General features: G+C 34.4%; 2 protein-coding genes across 8 annotated transcripts; one reads left to right on the forward strand and one right to left on the reverse strand.

The window, feature by feature from the left end:
- The first annotated feature begins 1,992 nt into the window (after positions 1-1,992).
- On the forward strand, positions 1,993-6,583 carry LOC133289360 (peroxisomal membrane protein 11A). 5 transcript variants are annotated; one of them, XM_061487273.1, is made up of 7 exons: positions 1,993-2,659; positions 2,818-2,851; positions 3,120-3,195; positions 3,558-3,735; positions 3,820-3,909; positions 4,037-4,136; positions 5,626-6,583. In XM_061487273.1, exons 1-7 carry the CDS (start codon positions 2,012-2,014, stop codon positions 6,450-6,452), a joined length of 1,953 nt encoding a protein of 650 aa, XP_061343257.1. In that variant the 5' UTR covers positions 1,993-2,011; the 3' UTR covers positions 6,453-6,583. The 5 variants fall into 5 exon arrangements, with proteins under 5 accessions (XP_061343257.1, XP_061343258.1, XP_061343259.1 ...); XM_061487274.1 differs by lacking the exon at positions 2,818-2,851 and having other exon boundaries at positions 2,519-2,659; positions 3,291-3,735; XM_061487275.1 differs by lacking the exon at positions 1,993-2,659 and having other exon boundaries at positions 2,707-2,851; positions 3,291-3,735.
- A 3,326-nt stretch (positions 6,584-9,909) lies between these two features.
- Positions 9,910-13,250, reverse strand: LOC133289361 (deSI-like protein At4g17486). Of its 3 annotated transcripts, none has more exons than XM_061487279.1 (4): positions 13,199-13,250; positions 11,945-12,185; positions 11,511-11,798; positions 9,910-10,403 (listed from the first exon to the last, which is right to left on the reverse strand). In XM_061487279.1, the coding sequence occupies exons 2-4, from the start codon at positions 12,153-12,155 to the stop codon at positions 10,147-10,149; spliced, it is 756 nt and encodes a 251-aa protein (XP_061343263.1). In that variant the 5' UTR covers positions 12,156-12,185; positions 13,199-13,250; the 3' UTR covers positions 9,910-10,146. The 3 variants fall into 3 exon arrangements, with proteins under 3 accessions (XP_061343263.1, XP_061343264.1, XP_061343262.1); XM_061487280.1 differs by having other exon boundaries at positions 9,910-10,373; positions 13,146-13,220; XM_061487278.1 differs by having other exon boundaries at positions 13,146-13,220.
- Positions 13,251-26,118: the final 12,868 nt, after the last annotated feature.

Genomic DNA, 26,118 nt, shown 5'->3' on the forward strand with positions numbered 1-26,118 from the left:
AGCATCAACAATGGATTTCACATCAGTCCTCAAGTTGAAAGCCAAACGATATTCATGCCGTGTTGGCCTGAAATTACCACTATTCAACCCAACTCTATTTTTTTTTATAAAATAAGCATCTCCCTCGCGAATTTTCTTTCGAACATGCAAAAAACCCTTCGCCGTAGCATGGATTCTTCCACCCTATAAAATGAAAGCATGTACTATATCAATCAAAAAAATGACAATGCAGCTGCCGAAAAGAAAAAGACGATAAAAAAACGAACAAAACCATATCAACATTGTCATCAAAATCTTTTGGATTAAAACTGGGAACCTTTCAACACCTAACCACGCGCACTTTAATCCTCCAATCTTCTTTCATAGGATTAAGATCCTTTATGAAATCGTACTTCGAATACATTATGCTGAACGATATAATAATAGGAGAAGAAGAGAAACAGACCAAAGAAGTTGAAAGTAAAGTTCCTCGCTGTGATGCAGACCAAAAGGCAATTTGCAGCACAATATTTCATTTTTATACATAACAATTACCCATGCAATCAATAAAGCCGCCTCCATTTAAATCATTGTATAAATTTTAAATTTTTCCCACCTATTTCAAATTTCAATTTTGAATTGAGAAGATCATTAATACAGTTGTTTGCCACCAAGTATTTTATAATTTTAGAGACTCTCCCTATATTTTATAATTTTTTATTTACGAAATAAAAAACATTTCCAAAAAAAGTAACTTTTCAAACTATCTCCAGTGTGAACACAAAGCTGAGAATTAAGGAGAAAGTGACACATTATCAAAGTTTTCAAAGTTTGGTTCTCCTTTCTATATATTAAGATTCATTTTTTTACCTTCAAAAGTCATACCACTACGACTTTGAAAATTTTCCATCACTATGATGGATAATGACAAATGGTAATTTGAACTCATTTTTGAAGGAAGAATGGATGATATAAAGGGAAAAGATGAATTGTAAGTGGTGAGCTGAAGGGTTACATATGAGAATGGGGAAGGGGTTAAGTGGGATGGATGACCAATATTGTGCCAAATGGCATCATTTTGACATTCTATTTAGGGTAAGTGTCAAGATTGGTTGTTAGATGTGATCAATGACTAAGGGAGTGTCTCATGGTAGCACCTTGACAGTTTCACAAGGTAATCACACAACGTTAACACCCTGGTCTTACTTGTGGGATTAGGGAGTGCAATTCAATCATATTGATAAATAATTTTCATAAAAATCTATTTCAATAATTTTTTAAATTAGTGCTAATCCACGAAAAATGGTTGTGAAGCAGGTCTTAGGGCCATGGCATATTGAAAGAGACATGAGGCTCATTATTTCAACAACTTCCTTGTTCTCTCTCTACCTCTTTCCTTTAAGGTTGCGTTGACGGATGTTAGACAAGCATATTGCAAGATATCATTAGATAAATATAGTATTAGTGTATCACACGATAATTGGTTATTTGATGACTAATGGACAAAATTAAATTTTTTGTGGTGTTTATAAATGAAATAACCACAATATATTGTAATACCTTTTGTTGTGCACTGTTTTATGCCCAACGAAGCCAAAATAGTGAAAATTCAAATATCATTGATTTTTTTTTTTCTAAAAAAAACAAATAGTTAAAAAGTACGTTATAGGAAGGGTTTGGTGTTTGTCAATTTTAAATGACATAATTTATGTCATTTTAGGAGAGAGATAGACACAGAAAAACGGAAATCATGATAGAGAGAAAGTGAGTGATTTTTTTTAATTTAAAATTCAAATTTTCTGTGTCTGTATCTCTCTTAAAATGACATAACTTTCTGTCATTCAAAATGACAACCATTCTTCCGTTACACGAAACCCGCTTGCTTTCCGTAGAGTTGAGTCGCACTGGCCCAATTATAAAAGCCCAATCCATCGGCCTGCAAAATTAAATGGTTATTATTTGTTTATATAATTTCCCAAAACCTGGTTCGTTGATGTTCGCACTGAGCATGGAATTGTGAGTTGCAGCATAAATGGAGGACTCACAAAACCTGTCATTGTTTAATGAAACTGGCATATACTCCTTTGAAGATTCCAACGCCGTTTTCGTGGATCCCGTCCGCGTTCTAAATCGTTCCTATAACCGCTTCAGGGTTTCTCCTTCTACCTACTATCCTCGTTTCTTCGAACCCCGAAACCCCAACCCTGCCTCCTCCACCACCGTTACCTCCTCTCCCACAAAACGAAAACGGAAACGGAAAACGAAAGAACCTCAACCTCTGAACGAGAGAGAACTAATTTCCCTACAGCGTCATCATGAAGCGAGGCCATTGTTGTTGAAGGCACACGAGTGTTTGCTAAAATCACCTGCACTCTTGGATGCTTTGAGCAATTTGAGAACTGATTTTAGTTCCTCCAAGAGAGAATGCCAGCGTGTCCAAAACTCTTTCATCGAACTATCACAGCTAGAGCCCCTTCTTGAGGTCACGCTAAAGTTACGACCCCGTGACCCTGACCCTGACCCTCACAAGCCGCCAAACAATTTAGATAGCGTGCAATGCTGTGAAGAGAGGTTTCTTCCTGCATTCAATAATTTGGTTGCTAATGACACTAACGATGATGCAGTGGCTGAAATTTTGAACAATCGTTATGTATTACCTAGAGAGAGTTGCTTTTACATGGTATGTTAAATCTTCCATAATAAGTGTTTGGATGTGTTTGCTTTTCAAAGGTTCATCTTTTTCATTAAGGAAATCAATTAAACGTTTAACCCCAGATCCAATGGAGTGTGTCTTACATTTTTTTATTTTTAATATTTATTTGGTTTCATATTTTGAAGTCTGATCTGGGACAGATTCGCAATCTAATTCCTGGTAATGGTTGCATATATAGCTCAATTTTATTTCTTGTTATATGCCTCGGTTCTTCTTCACATGGGGTAGCTGTGTAGTTGTTCATTGATATGAAAATTTAAGCGCTTATTTTTATGCCACAATCACCTTCATCAACGGTAGCCCAGTTGCTGAAGTTATTTATGTGGCATTTCGTAGAGAGTTTATTTGTGGTTAGGTGACCATGTAAGGAGGAACCAGGTGTTGTCTATCATATTTAATTGGTGTTTCCTTTAATTAATTTATGCAGCTGATGCTGATTCTGGTTTCAACCTCATAGTGATTGATCCACCATGGGAAAATGCTAGTGCTCACCAGAAATCAAGGTATATAAAAAGCTGTACTATGTTTTGGCTGATGTAGTATTTACAAATGTCCTATACCAGATATTGTCTGCTTAAATAAGAGATTTCTATTCCAGGTAATTTGGCCTTGCGTTGCCTCTAACGTATGCCCTGCTTCTCTTTGTTCTTTATTGTTCTGGTACATCTTATCTTTCCCACAAACCTGTTAAGAGGTTGCAACCCTTTTTTTCTAATTTTAATTTATTTATGAATAACTATAATATTGTTAATGACGATAGCTTTGTGACTCGCTGATGAACTTAATAGCTGTTACTCGGTTTAAACTGGCTGGGAAATGCAGCTTATTTGAAAGAAATCTTAGATATGATATGTCATCAATGTAGGTACACAACCTTGCCCAACAGGTACTTTCTATCCCTTCCTATTAAGCAACTTACTCACACCGAAGGAGCACTTGTAGCCTTATGGGTGACCAACAGAGAGAAGCTACTTAGTTTTGTTGAGAGAGAGCTTTTTCCTGCTTGGGGAGTGAGCTACGCTGCTAAATTTTATTGGTTAAAGGTGATCTCACAGTTAGAATCCTCTTTGCTTGGCATACAAGTGTGTAATGCCATTCCAATTTCTGGTATGTGTTGTGTATTGCAGGTGAAAGCAAATGGATCCTTGATTAGTGATTTAGATCTCTTTCATCATAGGCCATATGAAAGCCTTATCTTGGGATACAGTCCTGGGAAGGTCAGTTTTTGCAATGTGTAATTAATAGGCCTTCTGGGTATAATATCCCCCCCCCCCCCCCCCCCCCCCTCCTCCTTCTCTCTTGCTTTGTTAATAGCTCTCATTTATGTTCTTTTGCACTTTCTAGGTTAAAAATTCTGATAACGAATCAAAATTTAAACCTGTGAAGGATGATCATGTGATTATGAGCATTCCTGGGGATTACTCAAGGAAACCCCCAATTGCAGGTATTGTTGTCTGATTAATCCATGGTATTTTCACTTTATGAAGGCATGAGTAAATAAGTTGTATTGAAAGTTATCACATAATTTGAGTACTGAAGTTCCTTTTCTTCCTTCTAATGTGGTTAGATTTATTACTGGAGTACGTTCCTGGGCAAAAACCTCCCCGATGTATAGAGCTATTTGCTAGAGAAATTCTGGCTGGGTGGGTTGCTTGGGGAAATGAACCCCTTCACTTTCAAGATTCTAGATATTTTGTCAAAAGATGGATAGATGATACCTAAAAAAAGAGATCCTAATCCATGCTCATGTCTGAATTGACATCTACTATGGGAACAAAGATATGCTGAAGCTCTGCCTCTACTATGAGAAAGTGGCTTTAAGCTCTAGCAGGGAAGGTTTGCTCATTTCTGGGTATCCTGTGAGTATTTTCCATTTCGGCGCATAGGAGAACTGGATGGATTTGATTTTGTTCAACTGTCTATTGATATAATATAACTAGTATTTGGGCATGGAAAACAATCAAATAGATGGCATATTTATGAATGTATCAAATGGCTGTATCTAGTAGCAAATTTAAACATTTTCTGTGGAGGTATAGCAGACTCAAACTGATCATTTACGATGAAATGGTCTGAGTTATCATGCGTTATAGTTGTTCCTCAGCCATCTTATGATCTCGTTACCATCATATAATGAATATAATAGAATATTTTTTTTTTTGACTGTAAAGAACAATACATATTTTTAAAAATAACAAAATAAAGAAGATTAATTAACATCAAATTATCATTAAATAAAGAAAATTTAAATCTTGGGGTTTGTGGTGCACAATTTTTATCTGTATAACAATCATTTTATATAATAATAATAATATGATTATTATTTTAAGTGTTTTTATAATTTTTGAAAGTATTAATTTAAGGGAAAAATGTGTATCATTTTAAAGGATATAAAATTGTGTCATTTTAAGAGAGAGAAAGATAGATAAAGGAGGAAAGAGAGTTGACAAAAAAAAGTAAAGGTGTGAGTCTCATTTCTTCGTGAAAGTAAAATGATATAAGTTATGTCATTTAAAAGGATAAATATTTTTTGTTATTATTAATCAAAGGAATAAATAAATTTACTATAAAAATCAAAGTACATCAACGTTTATAAATATTTAAATGGTGTACATTAAAATATACTTTAAAAGTTTGTCTTTATAACTAACATATGACGGTAAAATAGCGGTAAAAATGGTGGTCCGTTATACGTAGGATCATATCATAAATGTCACTAGTAGCGGGTTATAGTCATCTTTACATTCCATTTCTTCCCCTAATACTTCTAGTTTGTGTCTCTGCCTTTAGGAAGTTAGGAAGTAAAAAATTCTGTTCCTCTTCAAAAGTCCAGATAGAAATATAGTTGGGCCTTGGGCCTTGGATGCGAAGAAACTCTTTTCACGTATTTTTGTTTTTCCTTCGAAAAGTGATTTAATTTTCTTAATTTTCAGGCATTGCGGGAAGCATTGAGCACCGAATTGGAGCTGCAATGGATTCGAAATCTTCAGCACCACCAGTGAACCCTGAGCCCAAGCCACCAAGTGTTTGCGTTGCACCAAAAACAAACGATAACAGAGACTTCCTGAACCACCTTGAAGCCTACCTAGCCAAGAGAGATGGCGTCGACAAGCTTCTCAAGATTTCTAGATACGCCGCGAAGCTGATCCTATCCTCTTCGGTTCTTCAATCGAACCCGAACTTCTCTCAACGCCTCAAGCGCTTCGAGTCCAGCCTCGGCGTTAGCCGAAAGGCCTTCAGGCTCGGCAAGTTCGTTCAGGACCTCAACACGCTCAGAAACTCGCGCGTCGATTCCAATCGCGAATTGATCCTGTACCTGATCGCTTACGGCGGGGAAGGTTTTTACTATTTTGTCGAACAGTTTGTTTGGCTCGCGAAATCGGGTTTGATCGATCCCAAACACTCACGCAGGTTGCAGAAGATAAGTGCTTGGGCTGAATTGGTCGGTTACTTCGGTAGTGTTGCGTTGAAATTAAGGGATTTGAGGGTGATTTCCGAGGACGAAGCGTGCTTGAAATCGAGTATTGAAATGGCGGTTTTGAGTGGGATTGGGTGCCGAGAAGAAGAAGCGAGGTTGAGTAAATTGAGAGAGAAGAAGTTGATGAAGAAGCTTTCAATTGTTCAAGACTTGGCTGATGGGTTAATGGCTGTAGATGATGTACTTGATGGGAAAGGACCATTTTCTACGCCAACTTTGATGTCTTCTGCGGGGCTTTTATCAGCTCTCATTAGCACTCACAAGAATTGGGTATCTTGCTGAGTTTTTTTTTTTTTTTTTTTTTTTATCTGGTGCGTTATTTAGTTCTAATGAAATTGTATGTACTCCAAGTAAAAGGTGCTTGGTTTATGTGATTTTAGTTTTAAAATTTGTTACTGATCCATCAATAAAATGACCATAATTCTACTTGTGCTAATGGTTTATTTTTGCAGAAATTTCTTTTGTATGCTTTTATATGTTCTTTGATTGAGACAATTTTGCAGCTTGCTAGATTTCCTTCATTTTATTATATATTAGCATCAATATTGTATCGTATTATGATTGTGGATTTCTGTTGGGAGCTAACAGTAAATTGCAACATGGAATGATTAGAGGGATGGATGGTACTTGACATAAAGAGTGTGGCTTTGTTTGCAGTTCCCATTGATTTATCTCAACACAACACTGAAATTTAAAGAGAGAAGGAAAAAATATTATTTGAATGCCTATGAAACTTGGTTTGGAATGGCTGTTGTTGGATGGAAGAAAGAGTTGGAGGGAGATGAATTTTACAGGGTTACTTTTTGCTGTGGACATGTAATATAGAATGAATTGGAATCATATAGTAATATTATGTCTGTTGTTACAAATCTATTGAAAATTGTTTCAGACTTGGAAGGGCATTTCTCTCGAATAGTTCTTTTCGTGTTTCTGTCTACTGTGAGCAGGAGGAAAGTTTACTTCATTAACCATTCCAGGTTCATCTTTCTTTTCTATATTAGCTACATTATTCAAGAAGACTATCACTGTCTGGCTAACCTGCATCTCTCCTACATGATGGGAAAGATGTCTGCAGACTGGCTTGCAAATTTTTATCTCAAACGTCCCTTGGATGTGTATTACTTCCCTCAACCCTGTTGATTTATTGCAACTTTTATAAGTTGCTATTGGAGAATGGGGAGTTTCTTATTTGAGAATGTCTATTGTTCAATTTGTAGACTTCTAATTACTAGGGGGGAAAAATGCCAAGGCGTTTTCAAATGATATTTTACTTATTTTGGTTTGCGTTTTTTAGTTTCTTTGCAAAGGTTTTGGTGTCATTATAGGGCTGTATTGCTTAAGGCAATAAAAAGAATATTATATTTTACTGCCTGGCAGTTTGCAGGATGTATGTACTTTTTTGGGCTTGTTTATCTGATTCTTTCATGTAAGTGTAACACTGTACCCCTTTTATACTTGATGCTACCCCTTTCTTGATTTCGATTAAATATACACCGACAAAAACATTGCTTCATATATATCTCTTTCCACAGATTAATGGCATCTGATTCTCATCTATATTACGTTTTTTCCATTATTACAAGACAAATGGTTTACCCAAGGCACTTAACATCTTTCGAAATAACTGGTCAACTGCTTTCCTGATGCATGCTGGTTGCAACTACTTATCATACAAATAAGTAAAAAAGAGTATCTATAATTTTTTTGTAACAGTATCCTATTGTTTGTGCTTGTAAAATGATATTACTGTTTGCTGGTTAGATAGCAGTATATCTGGATTGACTCAATTAAGACAGTTTATATTTAAGGTTAAGAATTTAATCTCTTCTCTACGGTGTGTAAAATTGGAGGTGTTGTGGAGAGTCAGCTGGTTTGGTGTCTTGCTAGTAGAACAGGCTTAGTAATTCTTTTTTCTTCCATGATTATTCGGTTTCTAGAGTCGGTGAACTTTAGCTCAAATGCAACGTTGGTACCTAGTGTCGTGGTGGTCATGAGTTCTAACAGCAGAACTGTTTGCTGACGGGTGAGACTGCATTCATCTTATAATATCCAGACCACATGGTATTGTTCTTGTTAGAATTAAACCTTGAAGCATTTCAGTTCTCCACAGCTATATTCATGTCTGTTGCAATTAGAATCTGGCCATGAAGGATTTCGGTATGCTACGTAGTACTGATATCCACTTTGTCCGGATCATGGATCTGGAAACGTATATTGATTGGAATCGTTGTTTGGAAGAGAAAGGCTTGCTTTAAAAATAATAATAACAAAAGAAAGTAGTACGGGACCGGCCTAAACTTCTGCGTGTCAAGTGTTAATACTCGTCTAATAGTGTAATGCTATTTATCACATGGACACAGGACAGTACTTAATGAATAGTGAACCTCTCAAGTCAAGTTGATCACCCTTAATTATTATTTTCTTGAATACACATATTTAGCGGTGATGATCTTCAATATAATCTTCGTTTGTGAAAAAATGTTTTCCAAGAAGAATTTGAGACAGGACCAATTTAGCAGACTGCCAATACATATCTATACAACCACTCAATAATATTAGTGATTATTTAGTTATTATGCTTTAAATTCTCATTAGATAGTAGGTTATTGGCCTGTTCTAGTTCTGATTGTGACAAATGTCCTAACTCATTTTAGAAATGCAAAACTTAGATCTGAATAGTTTGTTTCATGTTCCCTCAGGTTTGTTTTCCCAATGCTAATTCGGCTTTGTGGTCTGTGTATTCATGTATGATTCTATTATGTCGGGAAAGAAAAAGTGTATATAAAAATTCCTATGCAGAGTAAGTATTCATATTTGCGAATGTATCTGCCTTTGGATCCCACCTCAGGAGCTTCAGTGCGGTTTTCAGAGCAGAGACCTTCTGATATTATTTTTCTGGTTGATCAATTTGTTGAAGTTCTGGAGGAACCTCTCTAGTTTGAGGTGGTTTACTATATCGCTTCTGATTCTGGTTATTTTATGTATCGCTTTGGGAAATTTAGGCTGCACGTTTGTTATCTAGTAATGATTTTAATCTTGGTTAAGTGCGGAAGTTTTATATTGTAGGAGATTACATATTTACGAGCACGTAAATATGTAAAATATTTAATTTGATTTAATAAATCTTTTACCATACCAGCGAGGTTGTGTGATGAATTTCCTTGATCTTGCCCATGAATGTCATAGACATATCATTAAATAAAGACGTGTTTGCCATGTGAATATATATATATATATATATATATATATATATATATATATATATATATATATATATATATATATATAAAAGAATTTATATTTTTGTGGCTGCTATACGCACAATGTGCAGCAGTCAAATACTTGCCATATATAATTGTGGAGAATCATAATCATACATCTGTCATTGTTGTACGTAAAACGGCTGCAGAAATAATTTTACCATATATATATATATTTGGATACAAATGTGAGAATTGAACATATAACTTAATACAAACCTTACCACTAAACCAATCTTAGTTGCTTTTTGGCATGTGAATTTATCGTTTAAAAAAATGCACGGTACATTTGGCACGCTTCAATTTATAAAATCATATAAACTTTATATGAATTTATTTCACATTAAGAATTAATCTTCCGGTTTACAACTTCAGATATATAGACCATATTATCATAATAATTCCAAAAGAAATTGGATTGAATATGCTGATGCCCGTTACATGCTAGTGCATATTAAATTAAAAATAGCAGAGTGGTGATTCTTTCATTCAAAGTTTCTTCCATAGCACCGGAAGGATCATTCTTAGTTGCAAATTGACAGAAGGATGAGCCATATCAATGACAAACATAAAATGAAAACATGTTTAAAGGTAAAAGACAAAACAAAATGTATTTGAAGTTATGTGACGAAACACAAAATCTACTTACAAAAGACTAGCATAGAACAGAGTGGTACAATCATGCATTTCCAACCTTTTCAAAGCTGAAATAGTTTTTACCTTTCTTTCAAGGAACGATTAATGGACTTCCTTAATTCCAATGATGGCCACGACGATGACAAGCAGCCTCTTAGGGGTGACTGTAGAAACAGTGAAGATGTGGAAAGGTGCTTTTGACGCATTGAGATTGAGGACAAGCAATTGAAGGCACTTCGAAGCCTTCTCTTTTCACTATCATGAGGCTGATAATTAGGATCATGCTCCACAGCAGAAATTCTTAGAGCTTCGGGAAGAATGCAGTGGCAGATTGAACCTGCCACAAGGTCAACAACGATAATTAGTTAAGTTAGTTGGAGAATGTTATATTACTTAGAGGTTGTTGACTAGTTAGTTAGAGGATACTATCCATATAGTTTCACTGATAGTGTATAAATAGTAGAGGGATGACATGTTAATGGCATAGTTGAATTTGTATGAAAAGTGAAAACAGATCATTGTTCATAGTTGGAGTCTCTCTTCCTCGACTCAAATAAGGGAACTTTATTCTATCCGTGCCTTTTGACTTCACTGTTTATTATCTTTCAGCTAAATAACAACAACCATGCACGTGGAGATGGAACAGGTGTCTCATAAACCACCCTTGTTAAATTAGTCTAAGCATCAATGCCTATGAAGTGAACTCAGAGGAGGGAAAGGAAGCCAACAAAAGATTGAATTAGGAAAGGGTATAACAATAATTACGCAAATTCTTTGTGAAAGCAAATGATTCCTGTCTAGTACTCTAATAACTAAATTCCTGATGAAACAATCTATTGGTATCTTTAGGGCTTTGTGTAGCATTTGTAAGGGGAAGGAAGGGATAGAAACAATTGAAAATGCACAAGAAGGAAGATGTTCAAAACTAAATATCTGTCCTCAAAAGCTTATGTTAGAGAAATATAAAAACCATTAATATATCCTCACCTATCAGCTTAAGCTTTTGGATTGAATTGGTTCTTTACATGTTATCAGAGCCTCGATATTACGGGTTCGATCCTCACTGCCCCCCATTTAATTAAAAATTAATTGAGTTATGTGGAGTTTCTTAGAATAGGTAGGTGAACCTGTGCATTTTTCATCCTTCAAGCTCAGTAGGCTCTCGTGTGAGGAGGCGTGTTAGAGAAATATAAAAACCATTAAGGTAGCCTCACCTATCAGGTTAATCTTTTGAGTTGAATTGGTTCTTTATAACTTGGACAATGTGGGGACTTGGGATGTTTTGGAGGGTTAATTGTAACACCTTTATTTCTTTCCCCTCCTTTGAAAAATCTCCCAAACACGAGAGATTTTGCTACAAAACCTTACATTCCCTCCATCCAAACACATTGCAAAAGTCAACTAACATCTGTATGAAACAAGTTGTGGGAAATGGAGAAAATACCTAGTCTGGCCAGCCGATTTACCCATGTTGGGATTGATTTCCCCGTCAGCTTGTAGCAGATATCCTTGCAGAAGTGGTTGCAGTTCTTAACAATTAAGTGATATGTATCCCCATTGTAACTTGCCGACTGCCTAGCAATGAACTCCCTAACCTGAACAGGATCCAAGGATGTGGTTCCTATGAATATTGACTTCCTGAACTTGAAGCCTGGACATTGCCGAGGTTCGACCTCAAAAACACCACTTGTTGGGTAGTCATGAGCTCCAAATGCATATTCTACACCATGAACTGTGAAATACAGAAGGTTTATCAGATAATAGAAGTGCTCATTCCAAACTCAGTAGAAGATGAAATTCACACTTAAATGACATCAAGTACTTTATATTCCTCGAAAACGACATCAAAATTCAAGAAATAGAAGCCTAAAATTATACCTTCTACACCAGAGTGATAGATACCAAGACCAGCCCAATACATATAACCATTCATGGGTGTCAAGTCATACACATTCAGATAAACGGGTGTTTTGGCAGGTCCATAGCTAGCTGAATTGACTTTGCGAAACAGAGAAAAACGGGTGGCTGATTTTCCTTTCAAATGAAGAGGCACAATAGATTTCCATCCTTTCTTAGACTTCAATTTCATCTTTCCCTAAAGGGAGCACCAACATATTACCTGCATCAAGCAAACATTCGAGAACGAGCATATATCATCTGTTTATGTTCACATCTTCTATTCATAAGAATAGTAAACTCTAAGCTAAGATTTAGCAATTCCTTCCATTTCTGAAGACAATAAACTTATTTGCTCATTTTTAAATTTTAACAGCGGAGTTTTATGGTATAAATTTTTCAGCAGCAACTTCCTTCTTATGAGATAATACAGGAAATACAATTAAAGATGCCTTCAAATTTTGATGACTGCACTATTATTAAGAGGGGAAATAAAAAACCTTACAAATTGACACAGAATCCATAGGCTTGCACGCATGTTAAACAAACTTAATATTCAATCTAACTTCACCAATCAAATCTTAGTAACCAGTGAACTCTCTCTCTTACTGTGCAGCTTATTTACCGGAAAAAGGCTACAAGTCAAACTAAAATTTCAACTATTTTATGGTTAAATTATAGCAAAAAGAAGATCCCAACAAACTTCTGTAAGATATGATAACTTGAAATGACAAGGGCACATTCAGTGCTGAAAACTTTGCAATTTTCCCCCCCTTATTTCAGAAGATCTTCTAAATATTTCCCAGATGGAAAAGACTCTAATAGATTCTTAATTTTAAGTAAAAACAGCATCTTGGCCACGAATATATGATGCAGAAACGAGGAGCATACCAGGATTAGTAGCAGAACTTGTTAGTGTTATGATTTCTCAAAAGGGTTGTGAGAGGAACTAAATTGGGTACTCAGAAAGGGAAGGTTCCAATTTAAACACAAGAAACAAGAGGGTTTGACCTCACGGCACATATATTGTAAGGTAAGTTCAGATCTATAGCGGGTAATGCTAATGCAGCAGCAAAGAGAGCAGTTACCTCAAAAACAAGAACTAAATATTACAAATTCCTGAATGCTATTATTCTAACCCAAACTCAAAAGAATGAAAAACAAACAAAGCATTTGTACTTACAGCTACAGATTGAAAAGGTGTTGCCATTAGAGAGAGGAAAAAAAAAAACTCACAATGTTCCTCAAAACAACGAAGTGAAAACTCAAACACACGGAGAAGAAAGATTGAAGTGCGTTTTGAGAGTTAGATGTGGGACAGGAGCGAGGGTCACTCCAAAAACATGTTTAGTTTTAGTGTTAACTGCTTTCAACTCAAACCATTGTCAACAAACACCCAAAACTTTGCAAAAACATAAAACAAAAGGATTAATGTAATTTTTATTACTATCTTGCCTGCGTTGCGCGAAAACAACTTCTTCTGTCAGTGTAAGGAAAAAACATTATTATTCTTCCAATAAAAAAAGAAAAAAATAAAGATTTTTTTTTTAAAAAAATACTATGTATGGCAATATTAAAAAAGTACATCGTTTAATAATTAACATATATAGGAAAGTGTTATTTAAGTATTTATGCACTTTTGACTTTTGTCTTATAATTTAATACATATTTAACGTTAGATGAAGTGTTTTATAATAAGAACATTACTTTTATAGGGTGTTCACCTATAGAGACTTTTGTCTTATATTGTAATACATATTTGACTTTTTTTTAAACAATACATTAATAAAACTCTTTGTGTTTTCGTATTTAATTTTTAAACTTTAACAAAAACTAAATTGCTAATAAATAGTTGCTCAACTCTAAATGTCATTTGCTCATGTACTAAAAAATTGGCATTTACTCAAAATAAATTTCATAAATTTTATTATTACTTTTTAAAAATTTCAACTTGTAATTATAATAAACTGGTTGGTTTTATATTCAATTAACTCTCTAATAATCTCTGATGGGTAAGTTATGTCTTTATTTTTCCTAAATATTTAAGTTATCAAAAGTAAAGTCAAAGTGAATATAATGTTAAGAAAATATAAATTCATTTGACTATATTACTCTCTTTACTTCATTAATACTCTTCCATTTCACTTAATTGACATATGAAAATATAAGGATAAAGTTAGAAAAAGTAACTAATATATTCTTGAAGAAGGATATACTTATTATAAAAAAATTTTATTCTTTACAATTAATTTAATCACCGTTGATTTTCGTCAATTTAATGATTATAATTTATGGAAATTAATAATTAATTAATAAATACGACTCAATAATTTCCAATAAATTATAATCGTTAGATTTACAGAAATTAATGGTGATTAGGTTAGTTGTAAAAGTTGTAAACTTTTTTGGTGATAAGTATATTCTTCCCATATATTTTTAATTTAATATAATATGACAAATGATTTGAAATAAATTGAATATTTATAATAATAATTCTAAATAGAAGAAATATATAAAACTAATCAATTATTAAAAAATTATTTTAAAAAATTTAGTAATCCAATCTTCTTTGTTTATACGCTAGTATTGCGCCTCTTTGCTGTCAAAGTATTTCTTTGGCTCTATATTCCACGGGCGTCATGTGTTGTGCCTTTCCTTGTATTTTCTAATTTTCTTTCCTCAGTCTGGCTTTAATTTGTTTTTTCATTGCAGTTTTCAATTTCGGTTGGATTTTCTGTCCACAGATGTAAAAATTTAAAGGTTTTAATATTTCTATTTTTATTATCGAATTTTTTTCTGTCTTAATCATATAAAAATGAGTGTATTTTTTTTTGGTACAAATTTTCTTTTCTTTTCTTTATAATAGGGGATTCATTCACTTTTATGTAAGTATAATAGAAAAAAAATTCTTCTAAAAAAAAATATTTTTCTAAACTAAAAATACAATCTACTATAAAAACTAAAAATACATGGAGATGGAGACGTCCCATTAATGCAATGTGATGCAAGAGTGCGCTGGGATGCATCAAAGAGGTCATCAACCAAGTTCATCGTCAGCATTAATGACAGTCAACTGAACAAAAATTATAAGGGAATAATGATAGAATATTGTACCATACAACAGACAAAAAAATGGATGATCCACTAAGAAGAAAAGAGAGAACTCAACCATTCATATCAATCAAAATCATACAATTAATGAGGAGAGAGGAGAGAGAAAAAATAAAAATAATTTTTTGTCTAAGTGTCACCTCTTGAGTAGAAGGACCACCACGTGAGAGGCCTGGAAAATAAAAAAAAATTTCATTTTTATATGTGCATGAGATAAAATTATTTCGTAACATCAAATATATATTTCCCAAAATTATATCTACAAATTCAACAAAGATTTAATAATCTAGTCACAACTGACTCTTCATTTATAATTTAACTTGTGCATAGATAAAGAATCAAATTCAGACAATAATAATACAAATGGACTAATTGTTTTTTTTTTTTTTAATTTATTTGCCGGTTCCACAATTCATCGATTAATCAATTAATTTAGATAAATAAAATAATATTATAAGGGTTATAAAATTTTCCTTACTAAATTTTTAATATAACTGTATATCAAAATTAGAATTTGAAATCAGTTATCAAGCTGCAATAATCTCGTATCAATTAATTAATGCTTGCTGGTCAAGTCGACCACTTTAACTCTACCCTTCAAAGGAATCACATTATTGCAAGGCCTTGCAAGAATATTTAAAAAAAAAAAAAATCATAAATGAAAGCCTGAGTAGAAGAGACTGAGAAGGGGTCCCAAATCCCAATTCCAAGCATGGGTTAGCATGCTACGAGTGCCAGAAATGTATAAGACTGTAAGGGCACGTAGGGTAATTGGGGGTAGTTTCTCGCTTTTTTTCATACAAGCTTTGATACTTGGACGGCATGACATGAAGCCAGAAACAATCTTTGATATTTGGACGGCATGACATGAAACCTAAATCACTCTCTTGGTTACTCTTATCATGCCAAGCTAAACTATTGATTTTTTGGTACAATCACAATTAGGTCAAACCTCAATTCATCATAATGAATGGGGTTCATGCCATATTTACACCCAAAAAATTAATAGATGTTTATGGACTCTCTTAATTCATTCTTAATGAATGTGAAACTGAACCCCTTATACTTAAATTCCCACCGTTACTATTCCACAAAACATATTCATTAGGAATATTGTGTCTGGTAAAAACTTGCAATATATATGACACATCAACCACGTTATTAGAGTAAGATTGTAAAAAAAAATAAAATTCTTAGGTGAGTTTGACTATAAATAAGTAAATACAAATGTACAAATTATTAATTTAATTTAAAGTATATTATAATTTTAACGTATTAGATTAAATCGTACGGAAAAAACAAACTGTTGTTCAATAGTAAAAATGATTAATTGTATCAATTTTTTAGATGTTTAAATCAGTTGATTAAACGATTAATGAATTATAGTTAACAATTAGTAATTTATAGTTAACAATATCGAGTACCCTTCCGATTGGAAATTGGACAGCGCAATCCATGCATTAGGTTAAGTGGAGCTTCAAGAAAATTTCATTATTGCTTTGAATTATCAATAACGCAGCAATAACGGTGTTAATGGGCCGAGTCGAGCCGAGTTTTGATCTTAAAAGATTAAATCTGTGTTTAAATGTGTCAGTTTGACCAAGCCTGTTACCTGTTATAAATATAATTGTTGGCCTGTGGCCTAACTTATTTACAAAAAATAAAAATATGATTTAGCCTATTAACCTGTTTAAAAAAAAATAAAACAACAAAATTTATCCAAACAGAATATACAATCAACAACACTATTAATTTTATAAATTCAATGTATATCCAAGCAGCATAATATAGAACAAAATCTTCAAAAAGTATGTTTAACCAATAAAATGAGGTGAAATGAACTGAGCAGAAAGAGAGGGCTATTACAAGTAGTATAAAAATATAAAATAAAAAATAATATATTAAGCTAGCCTGAGAGGCTTTAAGGCCGAGCTTTTGAATTGGAGCCCGTGGCCTTTTTACTAAAGGAGCTTTTATACAATTTCAAGCCTGGTCCAACAACTAATTTTAGATATGTAAGCTCAGGTCTTTACAAGTCAAGCTAAAGACCCCTAGTTCGTTTAGCACCCCTAGCAGCAAACAGGGGATTCGATGTTCATTCGAGTAAAATGATGTTTTGGTCCATGTAATCAATTTTAAATTCTTAATCATCTTATTTTCTTCTTATCCTTCTTATAGATATATATACTAACTTTCATTTTAATCCTCCAGAATTATTTTGTCTCATTTTTATCTGTCATAGTAGGTTGATTGACGCTTTTGTCCTAGTTTTTTTTTTTTTTTAAATCTTTCATTTCATCTCCCTTTCCAAACTATATATTAATCTGTCTCTATTTGACTATGTTGACCACAAGTTACTCGAGTAACTGAGCCAGATACTCCATTAAGTGACTCACTCAATTAACTGACCCAGTTACTCGAGTAAATCAACCAAGTGGGCAACTGAAATTAGGATCTACAAAATTTTTTTATTCAAATCAAATTCTAATTTCTTGTACATGTATATAAAAATAGACTTGTGATGAATGTTTGCGATGTAAAATAATTGAGGGTAATCTCCATCCAAACTCTTTATACCCTAAAATGGTGTAAACTTTGGAAGAGAATAACTTTTAGCTCGGTTGTCCGAATCAGATTTTTTTATTTATTTCTCATAACTTTTCAAGATCTATGCGATGACAAATCCCGAATTTTTTTCTAGAAAAATGCTTCCTTCGTGGCTTTAGGGAATGCAAAGTAAATGAGCATAAATCTTTAAAACAAAGCCACATGAACATAAATATGTATATAAAACTCAGTGTAGTAAATTTAGTTGAGAGTATAAAAAGCTTGGATGAAGATTGTTTTCAATTGTTTTGGATCCTCGAACCCATATATGAAGTTCAAATATGTGTGTGCATAATATAAAAATAAGCATGGATTAATAAAAAATGAACCCAATTTAACAAGTCATATTAAAAATCAACAGAAAATCCTATTTTGACACCTTAAATTAAATGACGATTGCCCTCAGTTGTAAAGGACCTACAAACACCCATCTCAAGTCCATTTTTATATGTATAAAACATCAAAACTTGGTTTATATTTGCAAATCCAAATTTGAAAATATAAGTCATCTATTTTCCTGAGTTATTCAAGTAACTAGGTCAATTACTCGAGTAACTGACCTACTCGAGTAAGACTCAAGTAAATTCTTGGGAACTCAGTTGCCAACTGAGTTACCTTTGGAGGTTATCCCTGGGTCTTTTTAATATGTTTATTTTGATCCTTTACATATATACCAATTTTTATTTTGTTTTCTATGTCCTTTTGCATTAGCAACAAAGTTTCTCTTGGAGTTTTGGACTGAAAGGCCGAAATTGTAAATAAAAGCATATTAAGTTAAAAAAAATAAAATTAAAGAATATAACTACAAGGAACATGACCAATAATTTACATACAAGATGTAATACTTTACTAAGTTAAAACCTTAATAGATTTACCTACCAAAAAAAATCCTTAATAGATTTTAATAGATTCTATGATTATTTGAAGCTATTAAAATCTTTAAATATAAAATATATTGAATATGAATTCCCACCTCTATATACAGAGGGCTTTAAGCCCAGAACAAAAAAGTAAATTAAACAGAAATAAATGAACTATGGAGTCCAGCTCCAATATCAGCTCTCTCTTGGAGGCGTATGCCCTATGGTAATTGGTAAATACGAAGCCCCCTCTCACCAAATGTATTTAAAATTTTAAATACAATTAAGGGTAAATGATTTGTTCAGTCAATGGAGATAAATTATTTTTGGCAAGTTCAAAAATGATGTCATTTTGATATGAAAATCAAGGTATTTTTATAATTCTAATATATTGCAGTGTTATATTAGTCTTTATCATTTTTAATCTTATAACCCAAAATAATATCGTTTTAAGCTCACTGGAGATAATTTTATCTCCAATGACTGGAGAAATACTTTTTCTTACAATTAAATACTATAGTTAAATACGTTAAGATCATCGGTAAATGCATTAAGATGTTTTATGTAATAAAGTGTTATACCATATAAATAAATCATTTATGAGTAATTAAACAATAAACTAACGAAAAATCTAATTTTTTAACTTAAAAAATATTACACAACTAAAATCATACTTTAACTGTTACAAAATCAAAAGCGTAATCCAGTCAAAACGAAAAGAAGTACAATTTGACTAAAAATAAAATAAAAACGAAATAACTAAAAAATGAAAGTGAACGAATGTGTCAAAAGACTAAACACAATAATTTATTCCTTTCATGATCGCTGGACACAGCGAATCTTCTGTTTTGTTTATCGGATTCAACTAATCTGAAATACAGTTGCCAGCTTATTCTTACCTCGATTGTGGGGGGTTTTGAAAAAAGAAGAAGCAAATTTTAAAAAATTCACCTATTTAGTTCGCTAATCAAATGTTTTACCAGACTAATGCAGGAAGACGCAGTGGTTACGCGTTTAGTCGCGCACTGGACACATTCGCGTTTCTGACAAATCTAAACATGTATGTACCAAGTACGTGTCTAAACACGTCTGTACCAGGTGCACATTTCTGACTGTGACGCGACATGCGTGCCTGAATATGACACATCTTGGTATTGTGCTCGTCAGACTTGTCAGAAACACGCACATGGTACAGACGTGTTCAGACACGTACTTGGTACAGACATGTTCAGATTTGTCAGAAACGCGCATGTGTCAATTGCGCGACTAAACGCGTAACCACCTGAAACGTGTCTTCCTGCATTAGTCCGGTAAAACATTTGGTCAACGAACTAAACAGGTGAATTTTTTTGAAATTTGCATTTTTTTGGTCAAAAACCCTCGATTGTGAAAGTTACTCGAAAGTCAAAAGACAAGAGCAGAACATACCCTTTATAAACAATTAGAGGACATTAAATTAAATAGACTGCAATGGGAGTAAGTGTCATTGTTCAGAATTCAGATTACATAAACCCAATAACCTGGAATCACACATACTAAAGCTCAGAGAAAACAAGAAAGTAAAGAGTGCAGAATGATTAATTCTCATTACTGAAAAGCGATTCTTGCAGATTATGACAAAATAATAGGGGGAAAAATTAATTAATTGTAATTTAAATAATTTTTTTCGAATTTATTGCTGTTTTTAAAATATCTATATGTGTATTGCAGTGTGACACGTTCTGATTGGAAGTCAGAGATCACACCCCATGGAGGTGTCATTGCCACATGGGTCACACCTCATTTAGACGTGATCAGTGACGCCCGACTTGGGCATGTGTAATGCAAATGTGAAGCCTACCTGGGGTGTGAATGGTGCAAATATATCTATTTAAACCATTATCTTCTACACACTCTTCACAACTCTTCTCCACCATCAATCCTTACTTTTACATACAAAATTATTAGCTTATTTATACTCTCTTATTTTATTTGTTATTCCATTTAAAAATGAGTTCACATTCTGATTCTGTTCGTGTTGTGTTATATTATAATGGTAGGAAGGTGGAAGGCCGACGTTGTGTAATTTTTGAAGGTGAAAAAAGGCCAACACGTATCAAGCGCAACTCAATAATTGGTGAACTGCATGAGAGAATTCGTCAAAAGTTAGCTCTTCAAGGTAACCAATCTATCACTTAGGTCACCACAAGGTTAGTTATGGCAATCTGAACAATACATTAGTTTGCAAGTGATGGATGATGAAGACGTAGAGATGATAATGGAAGAATTTTTCAACCAGCCAAGGAAAGATTTTTTGGAGTTTTATGTGGACATTGCTGGAGCAGAGGATGTTGTTTTACCTATGAGGTCAGTTGCTTTAAGTTCTACACGTAATGCATCAATATCTGCTCCTCTTGCTGCTCCAGTTGTTAACATTTCTGAGGGAGATGAAAATGACCCTACTTGGGTTATGCATGATGACTATGACGATGACAATGATGAAAATATGCAATGGAAGAACATCTTCTGGATGAGGAAGATGAAAATGACCCTACTTGGGTTATATTACAATGGTATGATGTGGAAGGACGAAGATATGGGCATATGACAACTAACTTAGCAGAATTTGTAAACATGGTGTTAAAAGGGGCAAGAAATATGCTAATAACTGCTCTGGTTAAGCACACATACAACAAATTGGCTCATTATTTTGTCTCTAGGGGTCAAGCGGTTGCTTCGCAACCTCAATCTGCACATTGTCATTGCAAAATGTAGTTGAACTAGTGAAGCACAATGAGTCCCTAGCTACAGGCCACCATGTTCGTACATATAATGTTGATCAAACAGTCTTTGAGGTTGACGAGGGATGGGAGAAGTCATATTCTGTCAATCGTCCGGAGAGGTTTTGTCAATGTGAAAAGTTTAAGGCCTTCACATACCCCTGTAGTCATGCTGCTGCTGCTTTAAGTGTTCGTCAGAATCCTTTCCAATACATGGATAACGTATTCTTGACAACTAACTTGGTTCAAGCATACTCGTTTATGTGGCAGCCAATTGGTAATGAGCAAGCTATTCCACCAAGTGCAGGTCCAGTGCTCATACCTGACACTTCTATGATGCATGCAAAAGGTCGTCCAAGGTGTTGGACAGGTGGCTTCAATACTCAAGAGGGGGGGTGAATTGAGTTTTACAAAATCTTTTCGCAAAGTACCTCCTTTGATGTTTTAAAGACTATTTCTTCAATAAGGTGATTTAATAAGGAAATGTCTAATTGTAAAAGCAAGTGTAGTGATCAACAAAGTAAGCAAGCGAATATATAAAGACAATCTAAGATGCAATTTTAATACTTAAATAAAGAGATTAAGGTTAGAGAAATTGCAAACTAGATGTATCCTGGTTCGGTCACCACCACCGTGACCTACGTCCAGACTGAAGTCGCTCGATCAATAAAAAAATTCTTAGGTGAGTTTGACTATAAAATAAGTAAATAAAAATGTACAAATTATTAGTTTAATTTAAAGTATATTATAATTTTAACGTATTAGATAATTTAATGATAAATATAGTTTTATTTATTCATTTTTAAATCGTATGAAAAAAACAAAATGTTGTTCAATCGTAAAAATGATTAATTGTATCAATTTTTTAGATGTTTAAATCAGTTGATTAAATGATTAATGAATTATAGTTAACAATTAGTAATTTATAGTTAACAATATTGAGTACCCTTCCGTTTGGAAATTGGACAGCGCAATCCATTAGGTTAAGTGGAGCTTCAAGAAAATTCCATTATTGCTTTGAATTATCAATAACGTAGCAAACAAGGGATTCAATGTTCATTCGAGTAAAATGTTGTTTTGGTCCATGTAATCAATTTTAAATTCTTAATCATCTTATTTTCTTCTTATCTTGCTCATAGATATATATACCAACTTTCATTTTAATCCTCCAGAATTATTTTGTCTCATTTTTATCCGTCATAGTAGGTTGATTGACACTTTTGTCCTCGTTTTTTTTTAAATCTATCATTTCATCTCCCTTCCCAAACTATATATTAATTTGTCTCTATTTGACTACGTTGAGTCGTTGACCACAAGTTACTCGAGTAACTGAGCTAGGTACTCCATTAAGTGACTCACTCAATTAACTGACCCAGTTACTTGAGTAAATTAGCCAAGTGGACAACTGAAATTAGGATCTACGAAATTTTTTTATTCAAATCAAATTCTAATTTCTTGTACATGTATATAAAAATAGACTTGTGATGAATGTTTGCGGTCTAAAATAATTGAGGATAATCTCCATCCAAACTCTTTATACCCTAAAATGGTGTAAATTTTGGAAGGGAATAAATTTTAGCTCGGTTGTTCGAATCAAGTTTTTTTATTTATTTCTCATAACTTTTCAAGATCTATGCGATGACAAATCCCGGAATTTTTTCTAGAAAAATGCTTCCTTCGTGGCTTTTGGAAATGCAAAGTAAATGAGCATAAATCTTTAAAACAAAGCAACATGAACATAAATATGTATATAAAACTTAGTGTAGTAAATTTAGTTGAGAGTATAAAAAGCTTGGAAGAAGATTGTTTTCAATTGTTTTGGATCCTCGAACCCATATATGAAGTTCAAATATGTGTATGCATAATATAATAATAAGCATGGATTAATAAAAAATGAACCCAATTTAACAAGTCATATTAAAAATCAACAGAAAATCCTATTTTGACACCTTAGATTGAACGACGATTGCCCTCAATTGTAAATGACCTACAAACACCCATCTCACGTCCATTTTTATATGTATAAAGCATTAAAACTTGGTTTATATTTGCAAATCCAAATTTGAAATATAAGTTATCTATTTTCCTGAGTTATTCAAGTAACTAGGTCAATTACTCGAGTAACTGACCCACTCGAGTAAGTCATTTACTCAAGAAACTGACCCAATTACTCGAATATTTTGCTGTCAACGTGATCAAACAAAGGAAGAATACTATATAGTTTTAATAAAAATTTAAATTTATATATATAATTTGAAAATGGGACAAAGTGTTAAATTTTTGTAAATACAGGGTACAATGGTCAATCACCCCCTTCATGATACTTTCATTTTGATCCCTCGGTCTTTTTTTCTCTTTTTTTTTTGGTATAACCTGGAGGTATCCCATGTTATGTCTTTAAGATAGAGATGTCCAGCCCAGTAGGCTGGTATGTCGATCTTGGATCTAGTGCCCTCTCCAAGGTATCTATGAATGAGATACCCTTGAGTCAAGCAGATCACTGTGCACAGAATACTATAATGGCGTTAGCCAATGAGGTGTGTGTGCGCGCACAGTGACAGCATAACAGTAAGAGAGAGAGCGTAACGTACCTTTAGGGTTTACCTTGTATTTATAGAGGTTACTTGTGGGTAGTGTGGATGGGCCTTTGGTACCTATGATGAGGGCCTAGGCCTGTTTGCTATACTGTCGTATTAGGATTAGTATCTTTGATGGATATCTATCCTTTGTTAATATCAATCCATATCTTAGATTGCCTCTGGTTGGGCTTACCACTTAATGGGCCCATTATATGGGTCCATAACAGTTGCCCTTCAGCCCGGCTACATGGGTGTCCGGGTAGTCAGGGTGGACTTACGTGTGCATCTCTTCAGGTTTTTGCCCCTGCATGTGTTCGTGTTTTTGCAGACTTTGCATGCTCCGCTTGTGATGGAATTTTTTCCATACGGGGTGTCCCTTGCCCCTTTATGTCGACGGGTTGAGCATCAACCCGGTGAGATATGTTGCGTATCCCACCTTCTGGGCCGGGTATAATCCTGAGCTGTTGGGTTCCTACAGTCGTGTTATCCCGTGATGTAACTATGTAAGCATATATGTTTATGTCGAGTTCTTTGTTTATGCCGTGTTCACCGCCATTTTCCCTCGTTGCACTGCTTTGCTGGTTGAGCATCAACCATGTTCCTACTCCGAGTTAGGAATACACTTAAGTTGTTCGTATCTCACCGGCGGGTTGCCCTCAAGCGTTATACCTTAACTCAGATTATGTCTTTATGCCTATTTGTTTGGTCGACGGGTTGTGCATGAACCCGTCGAGTCTTTCATGGGGTAGCCGGGTAGAAGATGCGCTTTGTTAGTCGTGAGTCGACTATTGAGTTGCCCCAAGTGTCAACGCTTAACCCGGTTAACAGCTGTATGAGTATATATCTTGTCTTATCTGTTGGTTTGGAATTGCACTCATTTCATTCTGCCACGTGGTACAGCCCGCGTGCTTTAGCGTGCTGCAACCATTTTCTGTCGTTGCTGCGTTTCGTGCGCATTTATTGCAGCATCATTTCAGTTGTCTAATCATTGCTTTTTGGGGTAAATTGGCAGTAATGCCCTTGCCCAAGGGGCTTTCTCCATGCTGGGGTTTCCGAGCATGATAACTGCGGTTTCCACCCACGATTGTGGCAGTTATGATTTGGCGAGCGAAAAGACCTCAATAACCTTAACTGTTGCTATTCACGACCCTAATGGTCACTATTCATGGCTATTTAAGCCACTGTTTCCCCTTATATGTTTTCGTTTGCCTTCTGAGCATTGTGCATCTACCTCTTTTCGCTTACTCCCAGCATTTCAATCTCAGTCTTTCATCTTTCTTTCAACATGTATTTCACACATCTTCACTCTTTTGCTGCTTCTGTTTTGTGATTCTGCATTTGAACATTTGCTTGCCAATATGCTTTTTAAATTTGAAGTTGCATATTTTCCTTCGTCGATTTTTTGTTATTTCTCCAGAACCTATGAAAAAATTCCATAGTTTGCATCTTTCAGAACTTGTGTGTTCCCTTCTGTCGTGCTGGTGGTTATCACCTTGCTTTCCTCCTTCTCCTCCCTCTGCTATTTGACATTTAGCGTTTTTCAGTTTTTTGACCAAATAAGGGGGAAAAACTCTTTTTCTTCAGCTCTGTGTTTTAAAGGGAAGAGGGAGAAAGATCCTGATTTTTTCAAAAAGATTCCTTATGGTGCTCGTTTTTGGCTTTGGGGGATTCCCAGGACCGAAGAAGAAGAGCAGGAAGCTATACTTCAAGGATGCCGTGGTGGTAGATCTCAGAAAAGGGCCAGGGTGTCGAATAGGGAGTTAGGGCCTCCCCGAGGTAGAGGTTGCTCTTCCCAGTATAAAGGTCTCATAAAAAATAGTCCTTCACTTCCGTCTTCTCAACCCGAGGCTGAGCTTTCTTGCTAGCCCATGCCCACTTCGGGTTCGCGTTCCAACATCTGTGCTTCCCCTCATCATTCTTCTGTCTTGGGAGGTGTCCCATGTTATTCTTGCATCTATCTGAGTGCTAAGCTTGTCGAGCAAGGATGTGACTCGTTGGCTGAGTCCACTTTAGAGAGTTACCGGCATGAGATTTTTGTTGGATCGATGTTGGCATCTGGTGAGGCCAATGATTCGATTACTATTTCTGACGTGCCGAGCTCTTCATCTTCTAGTGACTCATCATCTAGTAGCGTTTTTGATGCAGGTATACCCATTCTTTCCTTTTGATTTAAATTTTGTTGTTTTTCTAGGCATTTATGGCATCCCCCCTTCAAGAGGTAGTAGAGGAGTCTGGTTTTG

The sequence above is a fragment of the Gastrolobium bilobum genome, unplaced genomic scaffold (assembly GCF_033153095.1).
Source record: "Gastrolobium bilobum isolate Gb01-03AN ecotype WA unplaced genomic scaffold, APGP_CSIRO_Gbil_v1 utg122644, whole genome shotgun sequence".
Lineage (NCBI taxonomy): Eukaryota > Viridiplantae > Streptophyta > Magnoliopsida > Fabales > Fabaceae > Gastrolobium > Gastrolobium bilobum.

Excerpts from the sequence above, each read along its gene's own strand:
- LOC133289360 (XM_061487273.1), top strand. The coding sequence starts at position 2,012 with ATGGAGGACTCACAAAACCTGTCATTGTTTAATGAAACTGGCATATAC. Across the intron at positions 2,660-2,817 it reads GAGAGAGTTGCTTTTACATG|TCTGATCTGGGACAGATTCG; the intron begins GTATGTTAAATC and ends CATATTTTGAAG. Across the intron at positions 2,852-3,119 it reads GATTCGCAATCTAATTCCTG|CTGATGCTGATTCTGGTTTC; the intron begins GTAATGGTTGCA and ends TAATTTATGCAG.
- LOC133289361 (XM_061487279.1), bottom strand. The coding sequence starts at position 12,155 with ATGAAATTGAAGTCTAAGAAAGGATGGAAATCTATTGTGCCTCTTCAT. Across the intron at positions 11,799-11,944 it reads CTATCACTCTGGTGTAGAAG|TTCATGGTGTAGAATATGCA; the intron begins GTATAATTTTAG and ends TGTATTTCACAG. Across the intron at positions 10,404-11,510 it reads AAATCGGCTGGCCAGACTAG|GTTCAATCTGCCACTGCATT; the intron begins GTATTTTCTCCA and ends ACCTTGTGGCAG.